This window comes from Giraffa tippelskirchi, chromosome 11 (genome assembly GCF_054371585.1).
Source record: "Giraffa tippelskirchi isolate mGirTip1 chromosome 11, T2T-mGirTip1v1.2.pri, whole genome shotgun sequence".
Lineage (NCBI taxonomy): Eukaryota > Metazoa > Chordata > Mammalia > Artiodactyla > Giraffidae > Giraffa > Giraffa tippelskirchi.
Genome location: NC_137285.1, coordinates 9275922 through 9299301, shown reverse-complemented (window position 1 = coordinate 9299301; position 23380 = coordinate 9275922). Strand labels below are relative to the sequence as shown.

Sequence of the window (23380 nt, the reverse complement as noted above, 5' to 3'; positions counted from 1 at the left end):
TGCCAAGGATGCAGGTTCAGTCCTTGGTTGGGGAACTAAGATTCTGCAAGTTGCATGGGGCAGCAAAAAGATAAATAAATTAAAAATTATTACCTTAAACTCTTACAGCACTCTGATGGTAATTTGTGGATCTGTACAGTGTGGTAAAAAATTTGAGTTGCCCAAAACACATGTTCCCATGTGAGATTGAGCAAGGCCATGCTCTTCCTTTTATTTCAGCTCTTACACTAAAAGCAAGTAGCCTTTTTGATATTTATATAGTGCCACAGTTTTCACATTTTTTGATAATTTCGCTGTTTAAAGTGGTCCCCAAGTACAGTGCTGAAGAGCTGTATAGCATTCCTGAGTACACGAAGGTGGTAACATGCCTTACAGAGAAAATACATGTGTTAGATTAGCTTTGTTCAGGCCTGAGTTACAGTGCTGTTAACCATGAGTTCTGTGTTAGTGGATCAATGATATATATTCAAGATGTCTTTAAACAGAAATGCACGTGAAGCAAGGTTATATGTTTATCAGTTGACAAAAATGTGATCAGAGGTTTGCAGGAACCTAACTGTATTTCCACTCAGAAGAGTGGTTCAGTATTTGCTGGTTTGTTCTTCACAGCAACTTTATAGACTGTGACTGCTACAAATAGTAATATTTACTGTATGTATGTGTATATGCTTGGGAAAAAGACTGGCAGGAAATAGAACAACATGTATCAATAGCTATGAATGACTACTCTTATCATTAGTTTCAATTTTTCTATATTGAGTCTTTACTACTTCTGTAATCTGATGGTATGTATATTTTACATATTCATTTTGAAAATTTAAATTCCCTTTACTGCTAAGTCACTTCAGTCGTGTCCGACTCTGTGCGACTCCATAGACAGCAGCCCACCAGGCTCCCCCATCTGTGGGATTCTCCAGGCAAGAACAGTGAAGTGGGTTGCCATTTCCTTCACCAATGCATGAAAGTGAAAAGTGAAAGTGAAGTCGCTCAGTCGTGTCTGACTCAGTGACCCCATGGAAACATAATTTATCACCCAGATATTATCCTTCAGAATGTCCGTAAACAGTATTGGAAATTCGAGGTTTGCTTGAGTTGCCTGAAAGAGAGCTGAGAGACTTGAATAATTTGCGAAATCTTTCATTCATAATGTGTCAGAGCTGATAGAACCATCGCTACCTCCCAGTAACCATATGCTCTTGGTCTATGTGGGTGTGTCCAGTGGGTCATTTTCTTTCTCTCTCTCACTGGCGTTCAGTTAAGGAAAGGCCAGCATGCCTATTCAATGATCTCCTAGTTTCTAGGCTTCCTTTAGTGGTTTTCTTTCTGTTTTGATTTGACATTATCTTGTAAAAAAGTTACAATTGTAACTGAATTGCAGTTAATCGTACTTTGGTTACAGCTTTATTTTCATGATTTCAAGCTATACTGTTTCCTTGAGTGATTACAAATTTGGGAACATGCCACCTTACATGAACAGCTCTTCCCTAACCATCTAATTCGTGTGCCCACTTTTGGCAGGTAGCTCAGATGGTTGCTTCACTCTCCCTTTATAGTTTTCAGTAGACTCTGTTATCCCTTTTTGGGGTGAATAGAACCTTGCTATTTCTGTCATTTTTCTTCCAGTCTTTTAAATGGCTCGTTTTTTTAGGAAAAAAAAGTTCTTTTCAAAGCTGAAGTAAAGTTATCTGCTTCTGTTGATAGACAATGTGGAACTGATACTGAAAACAATTAGTAACCAGCACAGTGTTGAGAGTCAGGACAATGACCAGCCAGACTACGACAGTGTGGCGTCAGACGAAGACACGGATCCGGAAGCCACTGCAAGCAAGGCCCACAGGCAGAAGGTAAGGTGGTGCATTGCATAGAGAAAGTGAGCCTCTGTTCTCTTTCCGATCTTTCCTCCTAAAAATTTGCCTAATTTGTAAAGCATTTGAGGGCTAGGCCTGGGAAAAGTGCTCTGGAGGTAAAGTTGGGTTTTCTACCAGTTTGGGCCAAGCAAAGGTCAACAAGATAAATAGTTTTAAGATAGGGGGTCCCTTGCCCCTGAGTCAGTTGCTGACTCACAGCCCGGCTGCAGTATTGACTTTATAAAACCTATGAGGAGGGACGGGTGGGTTTTATTCTTTCAACAAATGTTTGCTTTTGTTGGGTAGTTACCCAAACTTCTCTGGATAATACTCTCTCATTATGAATGAGGCCTGGTCTCTTTCCTCTGTGAGGCCGTCCTCACCAAGAGGAGAGGGAACTGTGGTTCAAGGATCCTAAGTGCAGACAGGAGTGGAGGGGTAGGGGCAGGCGGTCCACAGACACAGCCTGTCACTGAGGGGGGGTGTCAGGGGAGGCTGAGAAAGCCCGGGACGTGGCCACGTGGAGAGGCGGGGAGGGGTCAGACTGAGCGGAGGTGAGACAGGGGCACCTGGGGGAAGTCTGGTCACGTGGAGAGGCGGCCTGAAAGGAGAGGGAGTCCGAGCTGCGGCAGAGGGTGGGGGTCACACCGTGCAGGAGCGTGACCCCAGACTGAAGAGCTGAGACCTCGGCTGGCAGCGCAGAGCCCAGGAAGCTTTTAGGCAGGGCAGGAGGACCGTGTCCACCTTGTTGGGTCCTCTGTTTTGGGAGGACTGTTCTGGTGGGTCAGGAGCGGAGGAAAGGAGCCCAGGCGGGGAGGTGCCAACAGGGTCCAAACAAGAGCTGACACAGGCTCACCTCAGGGCCTCTTTAGCTGGGAGGGTCTGGATGGGAAAAAAGTCACTGTAGCAGAGGGTGAGCCTGAAGCCAGGGCAGCAGGGGCCTGGCTGGCCCACCTACCGCTGAATATCTCAGACCTGGCCCACAGGGGGGCTCAGCAAACACTTGAGAATGGACAAACAGGAAGACAGAAAAGGCAGGGCTTGGTGACAAGTTAGACGTTGAAAGTGGGAAGGTAGACTTACCTGAGTTGTGTCCAGAGTTTTCCAGCTTACACAGCTGTGCGAGTCAGTGGTGCCACACCGGCAGATGCAGGGAACATGGAGGGGACAGCAAGAGTCAGCTGTCCCATCTGAAACGTCTCTGCCAGTCTCCCCAGAAGTGCTGGGTTCAGTCGCGTGAAGGTGGGTCATGACTGGACCCTGCACCACAGGGTCCCTGCGCTGGCCGGCCTCCCCCTCCTCTGGGCCTTGCACACGCATGCCCTCTAGCTGAGTCCTACCGCAGGCTGGAACGGGGTCCTCCAGACAGCCACCTGACTAGTGACCTCCTCTCTTGCAGGCTGTTGCTCATGTCCCCCCACCCAGCTGTCTAGTTAAAATGCACCCACCCCTAGCCCTCCTTCAGCTCCCCAGCCCCTCACTCCCCCTCTGTTCTGCTTATTTTCCATAGCACTTATCACATTCCCCTATACTATGTAGTTATTTATTTTTATTTTTTCCCTCTCTCACTCAGTTGGGATGTAAACACCATGGAAGCAGGAATCTTTTTCTATTTTCTTTTCTTAGGTAACCTAAGCCCCTAGAACACTGCCTGGTGCTTAGTAAAAATCTGTCAGAATGAGTGAAATAATGAATCAAAAAAGAAAAATGAATGAACAAGAGAAAGGCAGATGAGACTGGTGTACAGAGTCACTGTTAGAGTAGATTTGTGGCCCCACTGTCTGATCGCCAGAAAATACTGACTTGAAAATTTTTCATCTATTATAGGAGCCCTACCTTTCTGTTTTATTTTTGCATTCCTCTCAGAAGCCTTGATTTGGTTTGATTAACTTTGCGATCCAGCTGGCACAGTCAGAATTTGAAATTCTTGAGCTGTTAGTCTTGAATGTTATCATCGTCTCAGATTGTGAACGTTTTCCCCAATTTATTTTTAGAGCCTAGATTCAGATTTATCAGATGGACCAGTCACTGTGCAGGAATTTTTGGAGGTCAAAAACGCTCTAGTGGCTTCTGAGGCCAAGATACAACAGCTAATGAAGGTGAATAACAACTTGAGTGACGAGCTGAGAATTATGCAGAAAAAGGTAACATGTCAATAAATGCCAGGATGGTTGCTCTTTAACCCCATAGTATATAAGGAAGAATCCCAGGCATAATGCTTGTGATCAGAGGGAAGAAAAACAGACCTGAAAATCTTTGGGCCAAGCTGTCTCTTTGGAAGCAGTATGTATTACGGATATTTTCAACAAAGTAGCTTTGATTAGAAATAAATCCAGTGTTAAGTTTCGCAGGTAGGAGAACATCATAACCTGTTAAGTGTTCATATCAGTTGTAGAGACCCTTGCAAGGATCCTGTGTTTCCTGGGAAGCTAGACACAGCTCCATGGATGTGATTCTTACTGTTTATTGCTTCTTCTAATCACACCATGAGACAGAGCAGGTGAAAGCCCAGGACAGGGTATGTGTTTAGCAGCGTTTCAGAGCCCGCCCCACGCCACACGGGCCGCTGTCCTTGTTCGCTCTCATTTATTGTTACCACCCCCCCGGCGGCCCGGTCGCACAGTCCCACTTCACTGTTCACCAGGACTTAATTTATGATGTCCTCAGAGTCGCAGAATAGATACTCCGTAAATATAAGAAAACCTTTCACGTGCACAAGCAAGAACTGTACGCTGGTAAGAAACAATCCCATTTGCTCAGCATTTCCTTGTTTGCCACCTTTTGAGAGAGTTAGAAATACGTGAATATATTGACCTCTAAAAAAACGTGTGGCTAATGGTGGCAAAGAATATGTTTAAGAGAGGATTATGTATGTCATTCTTTATAAGAATGCTAAGAAGAGGAAGTGGAAAAATTCTAAATTCTGCCTTAGATTTTGTCAGTACTGCTCCCATCATTCAGTGCTCTACAAAACGATATGCACGCATGCTTCCCTTAACCAGAAACAAAACAAAGTATGTATCTGTGTCTTCCTACTATCACTTGAAGAGGAATGCTTCAGGATCATTAACAGCACCAGAGGACATGGCACACCTTGTTTGTGGCCAAGCCCGTTTCACTGGTGCTTCCTAAAGGAAAGCTGAAGAACTAAGGGGCCCATGCCCCTCTGCTTGTCAGGGAAGGACACAGCAGTGCACCCTCACCTGGGGCTTGGTCCAGATTCTTTTTGAGTCTAGATCATTTTTTGGAGACATTTTGAGATAGATGGCTTCAATACCTGTAATAGAAGGGGATAAGAATACCTGAAGATCAATCAGATTTTAATCAGACATTTGTTCTCTGTCACCCTGGCCCTGTCTAAGGCTGGTGTGCAGCCATGAACAAGGCAGACCAGGTGCCCTTTTGCTATAATGTACAGGGCTTGCCCTTCTCTGAAATTTCTTTTGTTTAATGAATTATAGTTTGTCTCATTAGTTGGACTAATACATGGATTTGGGGTGACTTTTTCTGAAACAAGCTGACTTTGCCACTGCAAATCAGTTTGCTAAGCATTACCATTTTTATTCCGTTATGTTCCTTTTAGTATTTGTAGAAATCACCAGAGATAACCTTGAATCTCTGAAAGCAAATGTCTCGAGCTTCTTTAATAAATGTTGAGTGGAATTATTTGTCATCATTCATAGATTATCTCCTCGATTCTTAGAAAATGCTCTTGATTTCTGAAACTATTATCTGTAACTTTTCATTTCCTGTTGTACTCCTTCCAAACAGAAAAAGTATAGCCTGGTTCTTATCAAGATAAGCATCATTCAGGTTTATCCAAGGACATCTCGCTAAATTCAGAGTACTAAAACTTTTTAAAGTTGAGACCAGGAACTTGTGCACATTCAGGTGAAATCCAGACTGGAGGTTCTAGAGTGAAAAGTGTGACGTAAAGTTTCAGATTTCAAGACCTTGTCTAAAATCCTCTAGGAGGTTTCCACATAGATAAGCATATGACCAGACCCCCCTGTCCTTCACTGAGGGCCATGTGTCAGATATGTTCCTCACTTTTTGGACCTCGACCATTTCACTTTAGAACATGGGTTCCCTAGTAAGTGGTTTTGACAGGCACTTTATGCCTGTCTGTCTCCTGGAAAGCAGGACTTTTCAGTAGCTGCTTATCACTTCGCAGCTGTTCTGTCCTTGGAAAGGGAGTTACAGATACAAGTTATGGCCTGAAGCATAGGTGTAAAAGCATCCTCTCATTTCTCAGGGGTCACGCTTCGAGAAAATAGAAAACAAGGGTATTTCTGTGGAAAAGATAGTAAGTCAGACTTTCACAGGCGTTTGGTGCTACTGATATAAAGTATATGGAACTCGTTTATTCAGTGAAGAAACGTTGATTTTATTTCAGAGTCAGGTAAAGTTTTTTAATATAGTAGTCGACAAAGTAGCATGATTTGTGTCTGATCTTTCACATTTAACAGTTGCTTGGAAAAGATGCTAATTAATGAAGAGGAGCAGCCACTATTGGTGTATTTGTCACAGAGCGGTGCTTTCTAAAATAGAAATTGAAAGTAACTCCTAACACTGAATGGGTTGGCTATTGGAAAAAAAAGTAATGATCTTCTGGTGCAGACACAGTTGCTTGTGGACTTAAGCCTTGGCCCCGGTGGGGAATTTGGTCAGATTTTTACTCTCTGTCAAGGAGTAGACAGCTGAACTCAAACCACACCCAGCTTATAAAATGCCCTGGAGGATGGAGGAGCACCAGAGGGGAAGGACGTTGTACAGCCTGGACTCAGTTACTTGTGTCTAACATGCCAGATGGCTAAAGAGGAACCCGATTCCTTGCCGATCCCTGTAACTCTAATTCATCCTGCACCATGAAGCAGCCTGCATGTGAGCAGTGGGAAGAGCGTTCAGGGCCTCCAAGTGCCAGCCTCTAACTAAAACGGGGTGGTGCCAGGCAGCTTAGCGTGTTTAAAGCTGACACCACCACGGTCGCATTTCTGGGCGACAGAGCCAAAGGAGAGCGAGGCCAGGTCTTCCGGCCCTGGCTGCAAGATGACCGATCACCAGAGGGCGGCGTGCGCGCCAGTGGAGCGTTCAGATGAAGATGTTGATAGTTCAGTAGGCCTCCAGTTCTCTTCGTGATATGTTTATAGAGCAAACTTACCATGATCCGGTTCCCTTTCTTTAAAAAAAAAAATACTCAGTTGTTTGGAATTTCAAAGGATATATTATGTAATAAAAACTTGTTGATCTTAATTTTTCTTGTTGGCTTTTTGGGCAACAGTAGCTCATCTGATTTTTTTTTTTTCCTTCCGTAAACTGGATTTCATTGTCTTTCTTGCTTTGCAAAGCAACTCTTAGTTATCTTTGTGCTGCTTCCATGGTGTCTGCTGACATTTTTGGCATTTCCAAACTGCTCAGGGCTCATCTGAGAAGCAGGTTACCTAAGTGATGTCTTAATGATCTCAAGCTCTTGCTTGAAACAGCCTTAGAACCATCTAGGGCACAGCCTGCCTGCAGACAGTTTCCAGGGCCACCATGACCAGTCTTTAAGTGGTGAGATATTTTTGCTTTTAAAAAGTCCAAACTGCAACTTTTCCACATTCAGAAATGATTTCATTTGCTTAAGTGGTGAAGTGAGTTGATTGCATTTCACTCATTCTAGAAGAAAGAGTTTGTGTTTGTGGTTGCCTTTGACTTTCAGCTCAGCAAGCTGTTACTGTTCTTATTGTTAAAGCTAGTAGTCGTATGTGTTTACTTGGTGTTTGCTTTTTCTGCTTGCTATAGAAAAACACAGTCCCACTGCCAAACATGTCTTTCAGCTTCAAACACTCCAGAGTGAAAATTCGAACCTCAGGAAACAGGCCACAACCAATATATATCAGGTGCAAACTGGTTCTGAGTACACAGACACTTCCAACCACTCTTCCTTAAAGCGACGTCCGTCTGCCCGGGGCAGTAGGCCCATGTCCATGTACGAGACGGGATCAGGTCAGAAACCCTATCTCCCAATGGGAGAAGTGAACCATCCCGAAGAGAGCAGGACGAGACTCCAGCCTTTCCCGGCGCACGTAAGTAACACCACCAGCGCTTCCCCTCTTTACTCTCTGTCTGGCCTGACCCCTGTCTTTCCTCTTTTCAGCTTGCAGATCCCCAGTCTCCGCTTTGCCAAATTGGGCTACGAGAACCGTCCTTGTGTTTGCTGTATTAACATGTTGACAGGTGCTTGTGATGTTCCCACAAGCACTCAGGGCCCGTGGCCGAAGGTGTCCGAGCAGCCCTGGGGATTCTGGCTCTTGCTTGGCCCCTCTCCCCCTTTTTCTGCCCCATATCCATAGTATCTCTCCCGGGCAGCCACTGTTGGAACTTTTTGGTCATGAACTTCCTTCCCCATATCCAAAACCAAAAATTTATAAAGGTTACCACTGGAAGAAAGTACCGTCTTCTTCCAGGGTAGGCGGGTATGTGCCTGCTTATGCACCAGAGCCCTTAGAATTCAGAGTGCCTTCTCCACACTTCCAAGTGGAGCGGGTGGCGTCTGTGTCCTGGGGGTGCAGGCCTGGTCTGGAAGCCTGTGGGCCTCAGCAGCCCTGCACCTGTGGTCAGTGTGCCAGCTTAGCTGCTGCCGCCTCCTCCTCCCCTGCAGGGAGAAAGTGTTGCTTCTTCATTTCATGAGAACGAGATGTAAAACTCGTATATCGACTTTACCAGCTTTATGTTCCAAAGATGGTATTCTGTAACAGGCTGCTAACAGTCTTGTTTTTTCCTTGGAATAAGTATTGTGTTGTGAGGTTTTCAAATTGTATATCTTTTGGATTAATTTATTTTAAAAACCTATGTTTTGACAAAATGTTGTCTGCATTTTGAACCTACATGATTTTATTTTTTTCAGAGAGTAATACTTACCTTTTTGAATGTCAGTTGTTCTTCAGTCCACTTTTATAAGAATTTCCAAAAAAGTTCTCAGAGTCAATAGTAAAGGATACAGCCTGGGAAATTATACCCTATTCAGTTTTGTGAAGCTTCAGTGTGATAAAATTACAGTGTTGTTATATTGTAATTGGGAATCTGCTGCTTCAGCTTTTAAAGTTGTTTGGGCTAAACATTCTAAAGCAATTGATTCGACACATTTGATGTAATGGGAATGCCATTGAACTAAGAATCTTATTTTTGTATAACTGAAAACAAAATTTAGGTAAAGCCACTTTGTTCACAGTGTACTTTTTGATTTTAAAAACATTTGAAATGTAAAAATGTCTTATTATTTTATCTGTACTGTATCTGATATACATAAACCAACTTTAAATCATTTGTATAGATTTTCATTTCATATCATCTGTCCTGATTAAAAAACAAATACTTGTTTAAGACTATCTATTAAAAAAAAACACAAACAAACCATTGGCACAGTTGACAGATTATGCTAGGTATTGTCTTTTCCCTCATAGAAAAGTAGCCTTACAGATTCCGAGTAATTTCCGAGAAGCATTTATTTCGCTGGGGGATTAAACATCTCTGGGGATCTGTCATTGGCTAGCGTGGGCGTTTCAGCACTGATCCCACGTAGTGAGTTGCTCCTTGCTGCTGCTGCTGCTGCTGCTAAGTCGCTTCAGTCGTGTCCGACTCTGTGTGACCCCATAGACGGCAGCCCACCAGGCCCCTCCGTCCATGGGATTTTCCAGGCGAGAGTCCCGGAGTGGGTTGCCATTGCCTTTTCCGAGTTGCTCCTTAGGAGTCTTTTAACTGGGAACCTGGGCGAAGCCAGGGTGGGTGGCGGGGTTTCATGTTTGTTTTGTGTTTTCCCGAGTGTGTCTCTTTTTCCCCTTCCAGATCGGGAGGAGTGCGTTTGTGACCTCCTCTTCGTCTCTGCCTTCCTTCCCCTCCACACTGTCCTGGTCGAGGGACGAGAGCACCCGAAGGGTTAAGTACACTGAATGGTCTGCTCTCTGGAGGAGGGGCCTTGCTCCTGGGTGCTTGGTGCTTCTCCTGGCCCCCCTGGCCTCCCTCCTCCACTAACCACCCTTCTGTCCTGCATGAGGCCTCGCACGCACACCTGCACGCGTGTCTGTGGGAGAGAGCCTCCCTCTCAGCTAACTCCACATTGCTCAGTCTCACGTGACATTTAACACAGTCCACAATTGACCCTGTAACATTGATTCTGAGCATTCTTTTTAAGCAATCAGAAAATTAGCTGGCTGCTGGTTAAACATAATATGGCAAATCTGTCCAATTTTGTTCAGAGTGTATTAGGACTAACGGAAATGCTGAGACACTGTGTTTCTTGTTTTTTATTTTTTTAACATCTTGACATGTGTTATGTCAGCACCTGACTTGACAGACCCAGGTTTTGCAGTCCCTGCATTCCATGTGTGGATTGGAGGTGTAGGCAGCTGTTAGTACGAAGCTGTTCACTCTTAGTTGGTCAAGTCCCACTTGCTAGTGTATAATTTACATTCCCAATAACAGCACGTGATTCAGGTAAGCTCCCTTTAGAGTTGCCAGGCAGCAAGTATTTATCAAGCGCCTCGTCCACGCCCTGCCTTTCAGAAAGTCAATTAAAGAGTCCTAGGAAGTTAGGTGACACCCCTGCCCAAAGGCGCTGTCAGTTTAAAAAATGCCTTCGTGCATGAAGAGTACATGACAGCAAGCTGGGAAAGTCATGGAAGAGCACAGGCTTTGAAGACCTGTGTTCAGGTCCCAGCTCTCACGTCTTTTACTGGAAGGGTGGTGTCCCTAAGTGAGAGGAGGGAGGGAGACTGTGGGTGAGGGACCACCTTCACAGACCAGGGGGGATTTGCACCAGGCCTTTGTCTATTCCCTCCACGTTGGCTGGAACTATGGAGAGTCTTCTTTCCCACTGAGGAGAGATTTCCCAGTGCCCTACGGCTCATTGAGGCCCTTCAGGGGCTCTTTTCTGCACTTTTGAGGTAATCTATTGAAAAGAAACCTCTTGACATATGTATGCTACTATCTTCTGAGCAGTTCTGAAGTTGAACTGCACACTGTTTTCACTACAGCATTTCAGTTAAGGACTTTCCTGGTGGCTGAGGGGTAAAGAATCTTACCTGCAATGCAGGAGACCCAGGTTCCATCCTGGGGCAGCTAGGTAGAAATGATATCTTTCTTGAAATGTTGTTGCTAAGAGGTAAACCTTTTTATCCACTGTGAAAAAATTTTTTTTTAATTTTTGGTAGTTTTGAGAATTATTGCCAGGACTGCTTGCTGAGACAGTGTTTTATACACATCATTTACACTGGTGATCCCAGTTGCTCCTGACAGCTTCGTCATGAGTCTAGGTTTTTATGGCGCATCTGTATTCAGAGAAAGCTACCAATCTCTTAAATAAACTGAACCAGCACCAACTATAAGGTAACTTTTCTATTAACAGCTTTGAGAGAGCAGCACTTTTAACTAACAGACCTGAGTTCTGCATGTTGACAATAATTTCCTTAAAATTAACGCTGACTAATCTGAAAGCCCGAAATACGCTTTTGTTGACAACGGTGAAGGATTTAATGTAAGTAACCGATTTCTTGGGTGATTATTGTTGTACACTGTTCTCTGTATTCAAGAAGCATTTCCTGAGCGCTTTCATCAGATGGATGAGTCATGACTCTTCTAACGTGCTTCAGTGAAACTTGGTACTTTCGATCACGGGTGATGCATTTGATTTGTAATTATCAAATTTACATCAAGGAAGGCAAAAAGATCCATTGTAAAAAGATGGGATTTTGCTGGGTTTAATTCTGTTTTCTAGCTTTTTCCAGTGGAACTACTCTGGACAAATTTCCCAGAATACTTATTTAAATACAAGTTTTTCACATTCCATTTTATGCTCTGTATATGTGTATACACATGCAAGCACACATTCATCTTTGTTTGTATGTATATATAAAAACTAAAGGAAAAGAAATTTAAAGATTATTCAAACATGCACTGTGAAAGGTAAGAAGAGGTTTTTTTTTTTTTTTGGTTTTGTTTTGTCTTGTTTTTTTGAGATCATCTCTGGAAGAGCCTGGTTTCACTGTTCCCTTCCTGGGTTATAGTGCCTGCTCTGGTCTTCCATCTAGACAGCCAGTAGCCAGTAACTCACTGATTGGTTCGTGAAACCAGATCAGAGGCAGCAAGTGAAGCAGGACTGGTTGCTGGTAGGAGATCAAAACAAAGGGATCTTGAATGCTGTAATTTTTACAGAACTTAGCTCTGCAGACTGTACAGCTGCCAGCTAACACTTTCAATCACTTGCCAGATGGACTCGAGTGGTTAAAGCACAGACTCTTTAGGAGCCCATCGCAAGTGTCTTGCGTTAAGTGGCTGGAACCAAATAGAGCATCTGAGGGAGACGCGAAAGACCTCAGCACACACAGAGAAAGAGCATTCCACCCGGGAGAGGACAGAGAGAGGCTAGCAGGCAACACGTATTCCGGTAGAGAAGGAAAGAAATCATTTCTGGATCCACTGTTCATCAGTTACTGAAAAAATTTTTTTTAATTAAAAAAACTTTTTGGCCTTGCACATAGCTTGTGGGGTCATAATTCCCCGACCAGGGAACAAACCCAGGCCCTGGGCAGTGAAAGCACCAAGTCCTAATAGTATTCTGCTTCTAGAGAAGCAGAATAGGGGCTGCCTGCCTGCCTGCTCACATAGGGCCTTCAGAAGGCCAAGCAGCATGATCAGTAAGGAGCAAGTAATTAAACTTTAGGGAGGCTTTCTTAACTGACTCACTCTAAGGGAACCATTCTTATGAGTGAAGCTACAGGGACTCCATGTGTTTAAACAGGGCTCTGAATTTACACATGAAGAAATTCTGAATTTGCAGCTATCTCTTACTACAGCTGTAATAAAATTCCTTAGTCACGTTTTGATTCACTTGGATTAAATTCAGGGTATAGAACTAGAAATAGCTCACGTTTGTCTTTTGCAATTGGTAATCAACCTAGGTTTTAAATCGGCTTCCACTGATTTCTATTCAAATGAAGAAATTCTCAAGCACTATGGATAAATACTGAGAGGAAATTCTCTGTATTAAATACTCCAGAACTAACACAGTTCCCTTCAAAGGAATGTAGTCCCCTCTAAATGTAGTACTCCCCCACGCCACCCTGAAGGCCCTGTACTTTAGTGGTGCTGCCATTTGCTCAAAACAGTTCAAGGGTTCCTGCATCCCTTTTGTTTTACACTGTATCTTTATGTTTTAAGGGATAGATGTTTGGGGAGACGGATGGAAGTGTTTGTAAACCAATTGTCACACTGGCTTCATCCATTTTGGCTCATAAACAATGTGTGGCAATGAATGAGTAATTTCTGGCTTCCTCTGTGGCTCACAGAAGCCGTCTCTGAGAGTGGTTCTTGGAGAGCCAGGTTGAGAGCAGTGGTGGGCCTCAGAGCCCCAGACTGGGGCATCGCAGGCAGCAGGAGACAGGAGGCCCAGGTTCTTGGTCCAGGTTTTCTGTTGACTTTTTGGCCTTGGGGGTGACCCCCAGTCTTTTGGCCCTTCCTTTTCCCATCTGGTATTAGACGAGCTAATCTGCAAGCAGCTCCCAGCACTGACGATCCAATATGTGGGTATACGACGTGTTTGCTTCTTAAATGGGTCCCTTTATATTATGGTTAAACTCCATACTTCTTAGAGGGCTGAACGTGAGCATTGCCTTGCATGTCTGTGTTAATTTGTAGCAGGGATCTGGGTGCAGAGCAGCTGAGGAGTGAAGATGAAGATCGGGTAGAGAATGAAAGAAAGCATTCTGGATCCACTGTTCATCAATTACTAAAAATTTTTTTTCAATTAAAAAACTTTTTTTTTTGGCCTTGCACATAGCTTGTGGGGTCATAATTCCCCGACCAGGGATCAAACCCAGGCCCTGGGCAGTGAAAGCACCAAGTCCTAACCACTGGACCACCAGGGAATTCCCCATTACTAAATTTTTAATAAAGCATTGACCCCTGTCCCAGATGAGGTCTGGGGCATGAAGGCCACGTGGCCTGACAGGTAAGGATTCCTGGGAGGGCACCCAGGAAGTGTCTGGTGCTCTCACCTAACGGGGTCACCTTTTCTCTTGTAGGCATCCCGGCTGGAGAAGCAGAATAGCACGCCTGAGAGTGACTACGACAACACTCCCAACGACAGGGACCTGGATGACATGGGGTACTTGTGCAGGAAGGAGGCCTCAGGGCTGGGCTCTGTAACCAGAAACCCAACAGCGTGGTCACGCCCTTCACCACCTCCACCTGCTTCTCTGTTCTCAGACCCTTAAGGTCCTCAGATACCGAGACATAAGTTCATAGTTCACACCTCTTCTCATCTCACCTAATTGCCCCAGGGGCCCTTTTTCCTTTTACCAGCAGGTTAGACTCGTCTCTGAGACTCTGTATTATGCTTAAAGTCAGTCCTTCACTTCAAGTCAACGTTAGGTTATACCCTGCATCTCTGTCCCAAGGAATTGCCTTGACTCAAGTGACTTCATAACCACACACGCTCCCCATTCTGTTTGCTCCCTCCCTTTCCCCGTCGCTAGCCCTCCTACGAGGGTCATCCCATTCAGCCTCATGGTAGAGTGAAGCAGCCTCCCCGTGAGCAGTGGCTGCTGCTGCTCAACGAGTCTTACCCCGAGTCTCCTGCCAGACAGGATAAAGGAAACCACAGTAGCAGCCCGCTTGTGCCTCCAGCAGATGCACACGCTGCGGCTCCTAGAAGCAGAGAGGCCGCCCATCAGCACCTGTCACGTTTAACCACTTCTTTAACGCTCACAGGTCAAGCAGGAAAGGGAAGCAGAGGAGCTCGGTGTGGCAGGGTGACAGCTCAGGCCCAGACACGGCAGAGCCCCACACGGCCCCCAGCCCCATCCTCCCCAGCACCGAAGATGTCATCCGGAAGACAGAGCAGATCACCAAAAACATACAGGAGCTCCTAAGGGCAGCCCAAGAAAATAAACATGACAGGTAAGGGGGCTTGAGAATCCTGCCTGGCAGGATGTGCGCACGTGCTCTGGGAGAGATGCTTCTGCTCTAGTTACAGACGGGACTGGCTTTTAACATGCTGACTTCAGAAGGTGTCGGAAATTTCAGGTTTATGTAAGACGCTTAAAAACAAATTTGTAAATTTGGGAGTTTTTTTTTGTTTTATACAGTACTTTTTTTATTTTTAAAGAATTTATTTTTAATTGAAGGATAATTGCTTTACAATATTGGTTTCTTTTCTGCCGTGCATCAACATGAATTAGCCATAGATGTATATATGTCTCCTCCTTCTTGAACCTCCCTCCCACCTCCCACCCTTTACCACCCCTCTAGGTTGTTACAGAGCCTCCGTTTGAGTTCCCTGAGTCCTACAGCAAATTTCCACTGGCTATCTATTTTACATATGGTAGTGTATATGCTTCCATGCTACTTCTCTCCATTTGTCTCACCTGTTTTATCTGGTATTTTTAATTTTTCATCTTCTTACGAAATGCTCCAAGTAAAACTGCATCTAGAGATAGAATTACAGCATCTTTGGGGTGGTGACATTCCTAGTTCTTGAGGTGAAAGAAGCTCCCTCAAAACTGGCAACAGATTCTCCCTTCCCCTCTGCTTAGCTGGGGAGGAGTGTGTGCCATAGAAGGTTTCCTGAAATGAACCTGATTTCCTACCCAACTCCCTCAACGTGTGCGTGTGCATGTCTAGGAGGCACGTGGTTTACAAATAAAAGTGGGTCTAATCATCGCCCAAATCATTCTCTGCTCCTGAAAGAAAAATCTGCTCAGTCTGGGCAGAACGGCATCCGGCAGAGTTCTTTCCAGCTGCAGAGAAGGGCCCGGCCCCTGTTCTAACCCACCCCTTTGCTCTCAGGTAAGTAGTTAGCAGTTATGAGTTGGCCCAGGTTTCAGGTGCTAGGCCAGCCTGCTCCAGACACCGTGTTTAACATCATCCCACTGAATTTGTGAAAGCAGCAGAATTTGATCAAAATCCGAGAAAAACCTCATTTTTTCCAGTAGGTCAGCAAAATTTGGCCTTCCCAGGTGGCCCAGTGGTAAAGAATCCAGGAGATGTGAGTTCAGTCCCTGGGTTGGGAAGATCCCCTGGAGGAGGAAATGGCAGCCCACTCCAGTATTCTTGCCTGGCGAATCCGACGGACAGAGGAGCCTGGCGGGCTTACAGTCCATAGGGTCGCAAAAGAGTCAGACCCAATTCAGCGACTAAACAACAGCAAAGTTTAGCGCTTCTGTGAAGAAATTCTCTTCATGCCTTTCCACAAACAGTTGTTCAAGGAACACAGTACTGCTCCTTCTTTTTCCTCTGTGTTCCCTTCCACAGAAAGATGAACCAGTGTCTCTTGCAATCTCCACGTCCCTGGCACTGTCCTGTTCACCTCTCCGTTTTCTACCCTTTTCATTTTGCTGTACAGCTCAGACTTCTCCCAGTGGCATCATTTCCCACTCACTAGGAGAGGAGTGGGCAGTGTTTATTACCGGATCAGAGTTAGTCTTCATGGGGGATGGCTGGAGGAGCCTCAGAACAAAAGAGGAACCTGCACAATTTCTCAGCCTCCTTCCACGAAAATCATATAGCTATTCATCTCTCCTTCCCCCAGACATCCTGTTCATCACATGCCCGTCCTGCCTCACATGCTATAGGTGTGCAGTACCTCTGCTCAGCAACACAGCCTTGACAGCAGGCCCCTTCATTCCCTCGTTACATGAAGCAAAACGTTTCCCACCTTCCCAAGTTCGGTCTGTTAGGGCCCCTCGATAACAAGGTGAACCCCTCCCCGGGCGCTCTCCCACTGCCGAGCAACACGCTTCACTTCCCATCTCACCCAGCTCGGAATTGCCCCGCTCATATTTCAAATGACCAAAAAAAAATGCTTACATTATGTTTCTTTCTTTGATGGTTGTCAAGAATATAAATATGTGTCCTGGGGCTGTTTTCTGGCTTCAAAGATTGCAATATGGTGCTTGGTACAATCTGGGAAGTTTTTTTTTTTTTTCAAGATGTACAAATCCATTCAATGTATGTTGTGATCTCAGTGTTCTGTGGCTCCACCAGGCTGTTATGTACGTCACCTGCATTCATACCTGGAGGCTGTTTTTATATGATAGAATCAACTTTGAAGAATGGGGGCCCCGGCTTTATCCCCGAGTGCCTTATGTTGGTATGGGATCCACAGCAGGCTGGCTGTGGCCTCAGCCCCTTTATTACCGGAGTTTAAATGGGAATGTATTCATGTCTGAGTGTTCCTCTGTCTCTGAATTATTTTTGTTGTCTTTGAATAACCTTTTCAATATTCTTGCAGTTATATTCCCTGCTCAGAGAGGATACACGTAGCTGTTACAGAAATGGCAGCGTTATTCCCCAAAGTAAGTCACTCCCTGCTAACTTGGTTTGGATCCTTTTCAATGAGCTCCAAGAAATTTCTTGATGACCTTTACATTATATTCATCTTTTTGTAGCACAGAGTTTTAAATATGCAAACAGCCATATAGGGCTATTGGTTTGGGTTTAATAAGACAAGAATATATGAGCCAAATGCTGCAAGGCAAAGCATTAATAGAAAAAAAATTTTATCTGGAATATTTCACTCGTGTAAATACTTTTTCAAATACTGCTTCAGAATAGCACTAGTAAATGCATACTGCTAAATATACTGCGTGCACTCTGAACTTTGAGTCAGAGCCCCGCATCCCCTACACTGCGGGTTGCCAAGCTTGCAGTCTTTCACGCATCCCCAGTGAAAACATGCAGGACGCAACTGCCATTCACTGCGGAATAGCTTGAGTTGTCTTCCAAGGAATGCTTGTCCCTGTTCTCGGAGGTGTCCACCCTGCACTTCGCAGCTAATGGCTGTTTTTCTGTTTAGAAACCCAAGTCCGACATGGTGAGGACCTCCCTCCGCTTACTGACGTCCAGTGCCTACCGACTGCAGTCAGAATGCAAGAAGACCCTCCCGGGGGACCTGGGCCCGCCCACGGACGTCCAGCTGGTCACACAGCAAGTCATTCAGTGTGCCTACGACATCGCCAAGGCCGCCAAGCAGCTGGTCACCCTCACCACCAAAGAGAACAGCAGTTGAATGGCGGGGGTGGCCCTTCTGCTCTCTAGGCTTCTCCAAGTCCGGTTTCCACTGTAGACATGGAACTCTTGCAATTTTTACAGACACAAACATTTAATGAAACTTTAAAACTTTTTGAAAAGAAAACTCAGTATTATTTTTGCATGTTTTCTAACAAATTTTCAACTATTAATTTAACCCACTTGCCTTATTTTGTGCCTGTTTGCCAGTTTACCTTCTGACGTTCTGTTGTGCTGTCCGTGACCGTCGAGTTAACGATCATAGACTCCCGAAAGCAGAGCTTCGTTGTTTAAAGTTTGTTAGACCTTCGCCATCCCTTCAGACTCCTTGCCTATGGCTAAAACTACAAGTGAGATTCTTAGTGAAACATTCTCTGGGCAGAGTTGTCTGATCCCTGTCAAGCATTGTGCAATAAGCAAGTTTTCCAACCTCTGCTGCAGAATCTCTTTAAGTTTGGGGTATCTCCAAGCAGGAGTGTAAAGAAAGGACTTTGCCACTTTCTAAAACTAGTGTAACAGTCTCTCTTGGAAGGAAACAATGAAGTGTTCCGTTTAACTGTCCTGTCACACTCGGTGTTCTCTCATCTAATTTTTCTATCTTGTCTTCTGTCCATTTCTCTTTTACTGTCACCCTGAAGTCTCCACAGCGATAAGCACTCATCCTCCATGTCCTGTGTGCCTTGACCACATTGTCAACGGACAGGCTGAGGAGCCCCAGTCCCATGAGCCATAGCTAATTTCATCCCACCCCATTCAGATAGCACTGCTGTCAACTGTGACGAGAGAAATAGTCTACTCCCCTCACTCCTTTAGCCGCTTAGAGCCTTCTCACATGACCAGCCCTGCACGTCTCACCACCTTTAAGGACTTCGGATAAGGTAAGATGCGTACAGTCACCGGGGTTCGCTTCTCCTCTGGCACCTCCTCGCTGGTACTTCTGCATCAGACATCACATTTCAGGAATTCCTGCAGAGTGCTCTAGCTGACCGTGCGCCATCCCTGCAGGTGTAAGGTCTGGGATTCCCCGAGGTTGCCTTCTAAGTTACTAAGAAGCGCTTGGTCATTCTGGAAGCTGAAAGTGTATTCCTTCCTGCTCTTGGCCGCGGTTTTGTGTGGGTATGGCTCAGACTCTGACCTTGACCAGCGGGGCCAGGCGGTAGTGACAATGAATGAAGCAAGCCTGGTGCTGGGGACAGAGGGGAGCCCACGGCATGTCAGTGGGGACAGCAGCTCCCCAGCTCCACTCAGGCTGCCGGGTAAATGAAACGGGCCTGGGGTTGCTGCAGCTTTTGACTTGTCAGAAGATATCAGATATTTCTCCACCTCTCCATCTGTAAACATCGGGGACTTATCTAAACGTGTTCACAGCACGCATGTGGGCCCGCTGCGGCCTGGAGGCTGCCGGCTCCTGGCTCTGCTGTGGATCGTGAGGCCTGGCTTCCCTGGTCTCCCCGGGTTTAGCCTCTGAGCCTTACTACCTTTTGCAGGGCTGCCATACCCTGTGTTAAGTTGCTGTTGGTCCTTGTTTCACCCATCTGTTCTGTCCCATAGCGCTCGTTCATATACATGGACAAGTCAAAATCAGCACAGTTGCCCCAGAACATGCTCGGCAAGCCTATATTTTCACAGAACTGTTTGATGCACAAACACCTTTGAGCCTGACCAAGTGCTCTCGGAAGGAGCGCGGTGATGGTGTTTGGTTACTAAGTCACTGCGCTGGGTGCTTCCGCCGGCTTTTGCTCTGCTGAGTAGTGGGGGGAAAGGGTCCACGTCTCTAAGACTTGTCTGCACAAACCTAAGTGCCACGCTCTTGTCAGATGCTGAGGGGCGTCTTCTCGAAGGAGGTCTTCTACCTTCAGTTCAGTCACCGTCTGAGAACCATCTCTGCACGCTGCATGTACGGGCTGTCCCTCCTCTTCCTGGTGAGCACCTGCTCTCCCGCCGGGCCGACATGGTCTCCTCAGGCAAGACCCGGCACAGCCTCAGGTCGGTGCCCTCGGCCTCCCGGAGAGGACGGCCTTCTGGATGATGAGTTGCCGCAGTGGGCGAAGCGGTGTCTTCACGCGCACACTCAGGACCTAGAGTGGGGGACGTCATTTCGTGCCCCTGGAGAAAGTCAAGGAACATGGGGGCCAGCAAAGCATGTCCAGCTGTGAGCACACCTCAGTTCGCCCTGCCGACCCACAGTGCCAGCACTCGGGGAGGGCAGCTCCCAGGTGGAGTGACCCCGGTGACAGGAGGGCTGACGGTGGCCCTTCTTCTCCAGCCCCCTGCGCATTTCCTCGAGGCTGAGGTTGGAGACCCCCGGGGCCTGTGGACATTCGCACCTTGTCTCAGCGGCCATTCACCACCTTTTGCACAAGGGTTCCCTGGCCTTGCAGTAGTATCTGAGCTCTGTCATGTCATCCTCTTCCCCTTGATTCTCAAATCCCCGCCCCCTCAGATGCCCTGAGGAGCTGGGAGGACACAGGTAGGAAAGCAACCGGGAGGCAGCTCCACCTGAGCTCCTCCCACTGAAGTCCTCCTCTGACTCGGAACGCAAATAGTTCTTATTTGCCAAAGAACAACGACTCGGACCCAAAGACCAAACACAGCATTTCACTGATGGGAACTGGAAACGCACAACTCAGGAGCTGTCCTCCGACTCTCCCAGCGATTTCAGCTGCAGAACCCGAGCGAGCGCAGCTCGGGTCTGTCCCCTGCAGCCTCCCTGAGCTCCCCACGCAGAGGATTTTCCTTCTTTCCTTGTCCTGGTTGAAGGTCACCTTGATTTTCCAAAAGAAAATGCTGCATAGGAAAAATGAAATGCCTTTTCTCCCAGTGTCTTCTACCCATGTCACCCATGATTCTGTACTTATTTTTCCTGTTCGTTGTACATTCGTATCCCTGTAATTATTGTTCAACCCTGTAAGCATTGTAAAATCGTTTTGGAACTTGTGCCTGCTAGATATGCAATAAACAGGCTCTATAAGTGTCCTTGGGGTACTGTGTCGCCCATCAATTAGCTGGTGTTTCCAGATACTCAGTCAAAGTTCTGAGGAACTTCTTCTCGTGGAAACCCGTCTTCCGTGAGAGGCAGTACTGCAGGTTCCTCCACCCTGGGGGCTCTGTCGATGGCCTTGTCCCCCTCTGTGCTCAGCAGACAGCTTTCTTACAAGATGTCCTGCATCATGGGGTCACTTCCATGTATCTGATAGTGAGGGCTTTACTCCTCACGTTAAATTTTTAAAATTCAGCGAAAGCCAGCCAGGCATAGGTGCCGTCACCTCTCCTGAGTGAGTAACCAGGGCACAGTCTTTTGCCAAGAAGTTGTGCCTTACCCTTGAGCCCCAGGTGCCAGGAACCCCCCAGCGTCTGTGAAGTGACCTCCAGTGGCCCCCAGGCACCACGGGCAGTGCTTTGCCAGCCTTGGGGCCACACAGAGGCCACTGGCCTCACCACAGGGACAGGTGGGGGCCATCAAGGGTGACACTCTGGGAGGCTGTCCAGGAGCCGGTCCCCGTGGCCAGAGCCACAGAGATGGCACGGACTCCACAGCTTTCTGGGGTCACGCGGCAGCTCACCACACAGCAGCTCCCTGGCGGAGGGGGCGCTGGGGACAAGGGGAGGCCTGGGGGAGCTGGGCTTCATCCTCCCGCCCCCGCTCCCAAGCCCTTACTCACAAGCACAGCTTCCCTGACCATACTCCCCAGAATCCTCAGTCCATCTCCCACCCCAGGGCAGCTGCTCCCCAAAACTCCTCTCCCCCCTCCTCCCTTCCCCAGACCTTCCCTTGCTGGGCCTTGTCTTCCCCCTTCCCTCAATCCTCTCCCTTCCTCCCCAGTCCTTGTAGCATTGCCGTGTCCTGCTGCCCGCCAGCTCTCCACCTCTGCCTTTCAGAGCCCCAGGTAACTAATTCCCTCTCACCTGGCCTAGCCTCCTCTCACCTTTATCCTGAAAGGACCGACTGGGAGGACCGTCTCTCCCAGGCCCTGCTTTCCTCAGGAGCCCACAATGCATTACAGACAGGGAAGTTTTGAAATCTAACTTGCTCTTGCAATTTGCACAAACACACACACCCCGCTATCGCCTAAGAGTGGCTCTTAACCCCCTCTTGCCCCACACCTTGCTATCTGCTTCCCTCTCCTAGCCCTCCCCTCCCAGGACCTCGTTCTTTCAGTATTTTCTTACCCCACCCAGCCCCCTTCTATTCTGAGGGGCTGAATTACCTACATATAGGCGCTTATTGTGGGCAGTCCCTGGCTAAGTGCAATTGCCTACCGTCGCAACTGAAACGACCTCCCGTTTTGCAGATGAGGAAACAGAGCCCAGTTGGTGGTGGTGCAGGTCAGAGCACAGGGCCTGTGCTCAGCCACAGGGTTCTCACTGTCCAGAGGAGCCTCCAGGGTGTATGCTGCAGGAACGTAGTGGACGGCAGACCTTCTGGAAGCAGGAGAGAGTGAGGGATGGCTGCACCCTGGACAAAGGTGAGGTGGCGGGGGGGGCAGACCTGGAGGCACTCCTCTGCTCTGGGAGTATCAGGGCAGGAAGGCAGGGGTGCTGGTCTCTGTGTGGGCCTCTGCCCACCGTTGGTGCTGGGGGCTTTAAAGGAATGTTGAACACCTGGGTAGCCAAGCTTGTGTTTGGTTTCCAGTTCCTTGTTTTTTTGCCATAAGTATTTCTCTTCTGTTGGTTTCAAATTGAGACATGTGGAAACCACTGCTCAAGTCAGACTCTGATCCCTTGAGTGGGGGACACTGCCCAACTCAGCTGTCTCAATGTTCAGGGCAATGTTCTCTACACAGTGTGTACAGAGACAGAGGACTGGGTATTTAGGGGCAAAAAAATGAACAAAAGGGAACTGCAGCCTTTTAAATCAGCTAATAACCAAAATAAAGGGAGGGAGAGAAACCACTACCGCACTGCAAGGAGAGCATCACAGCATAAGACTTTCACGTCATCATCACGGAAGGCTGAGAGAGGGCTTCCAGCTGTCTAGCTAGAGATGACCCTAAATGCATGCAACTGAAGTTATGTGTCAGTATGTTCACAGAAACCCAGTTTTTAAAAGAAAGAAAATAGAAGCCAAATGAGAATGAATGAATAATACTATTTACATTAGCACCCCAAAATGAAATACTTAAGGTATAAAGTCTTAATAAAAAATTTTTTTAAATTACATGCTTATATCCTTTGAGGTAGGTTTTTTCCCTACCTTTTAGCACTTTTGAGTAATCATAACATTAAGTCATAAAGTAAATAACCCCCTAAAATGAAGACATGATGGTGTCAGACTCCCTAAAATAAACTCCACGTGGCCTCATGGCCAAATTTCATCAGTCAGCAAGCACTGCTAATGTGTTTGAAGGCATTATAAGGATGCTCTGTATTTTATGAAGACTGAAAACGACCTAAAACCCAGATTGTAAAAAAAAAAAAATTCATTATGGGACTTCCTTGGTGGTCCAGTGGTTAAGAATCATCTGGCAGTGCAGAGGACACAGGTCCAA

General features: G+C 46.6%; 1 protein-coding gene across 36 annotated transcripts in view; it reads left to right on the top strand.

Moving 5' to 3' along the window:
• The window catches only part of GIT2 (GIT ArfGAP 2), a 40820-nt gene extending 19953 nt beyond the window's left edge, over positions 1 to 20867 (top strand). For 2 of the 36 annotated variants that reach the window (XR_014069939.1, XR_014069937.1), the window contains exons 13-21: positions 1702 to 1844; positions 3842 to 3946; positions 7667 to 7915; positions 9675 to 9764; positions 13907 to 13989; positions 14595 to 14783; positions 17116 to 17179; positions 17680 to 18769; positions 19709 to 20867. Coding sequence is in view for 15 of the 36 variants with exons in the window: in XM_081546135.1 (XP_081402261.1) it covers positions 1702 to 1844; positions 3842 to 3991; positions 7667 to 7915; positions 9675 to 9764; positions 13907 to 13989; positions 14595 to 14783; positions 17116 to 17179; positions 17680 to 17892 (1181 nt within the window). In the remaining 21 variants the exon portion in view is untranslated. Of the gene's footprint in view, positions 1 to 1701; positions 1845 to 3841; positions 3992 to 6316; positions 7916 to 7986; positions 9154 to 9674; positions 9765 to 13906; positions 13990 to 14594; positions 14784 to 17115; positions 17180 to 17679 lie in introns of those variants that run through there. The other 34 variants (XR_014069936.1, XR_014069935.1, XR_014069947.1 and 31 more) reach the window with 22 other exon arrangements.
• Positions 20868 to 23380: the final 2513 nt, after the last annotated feature.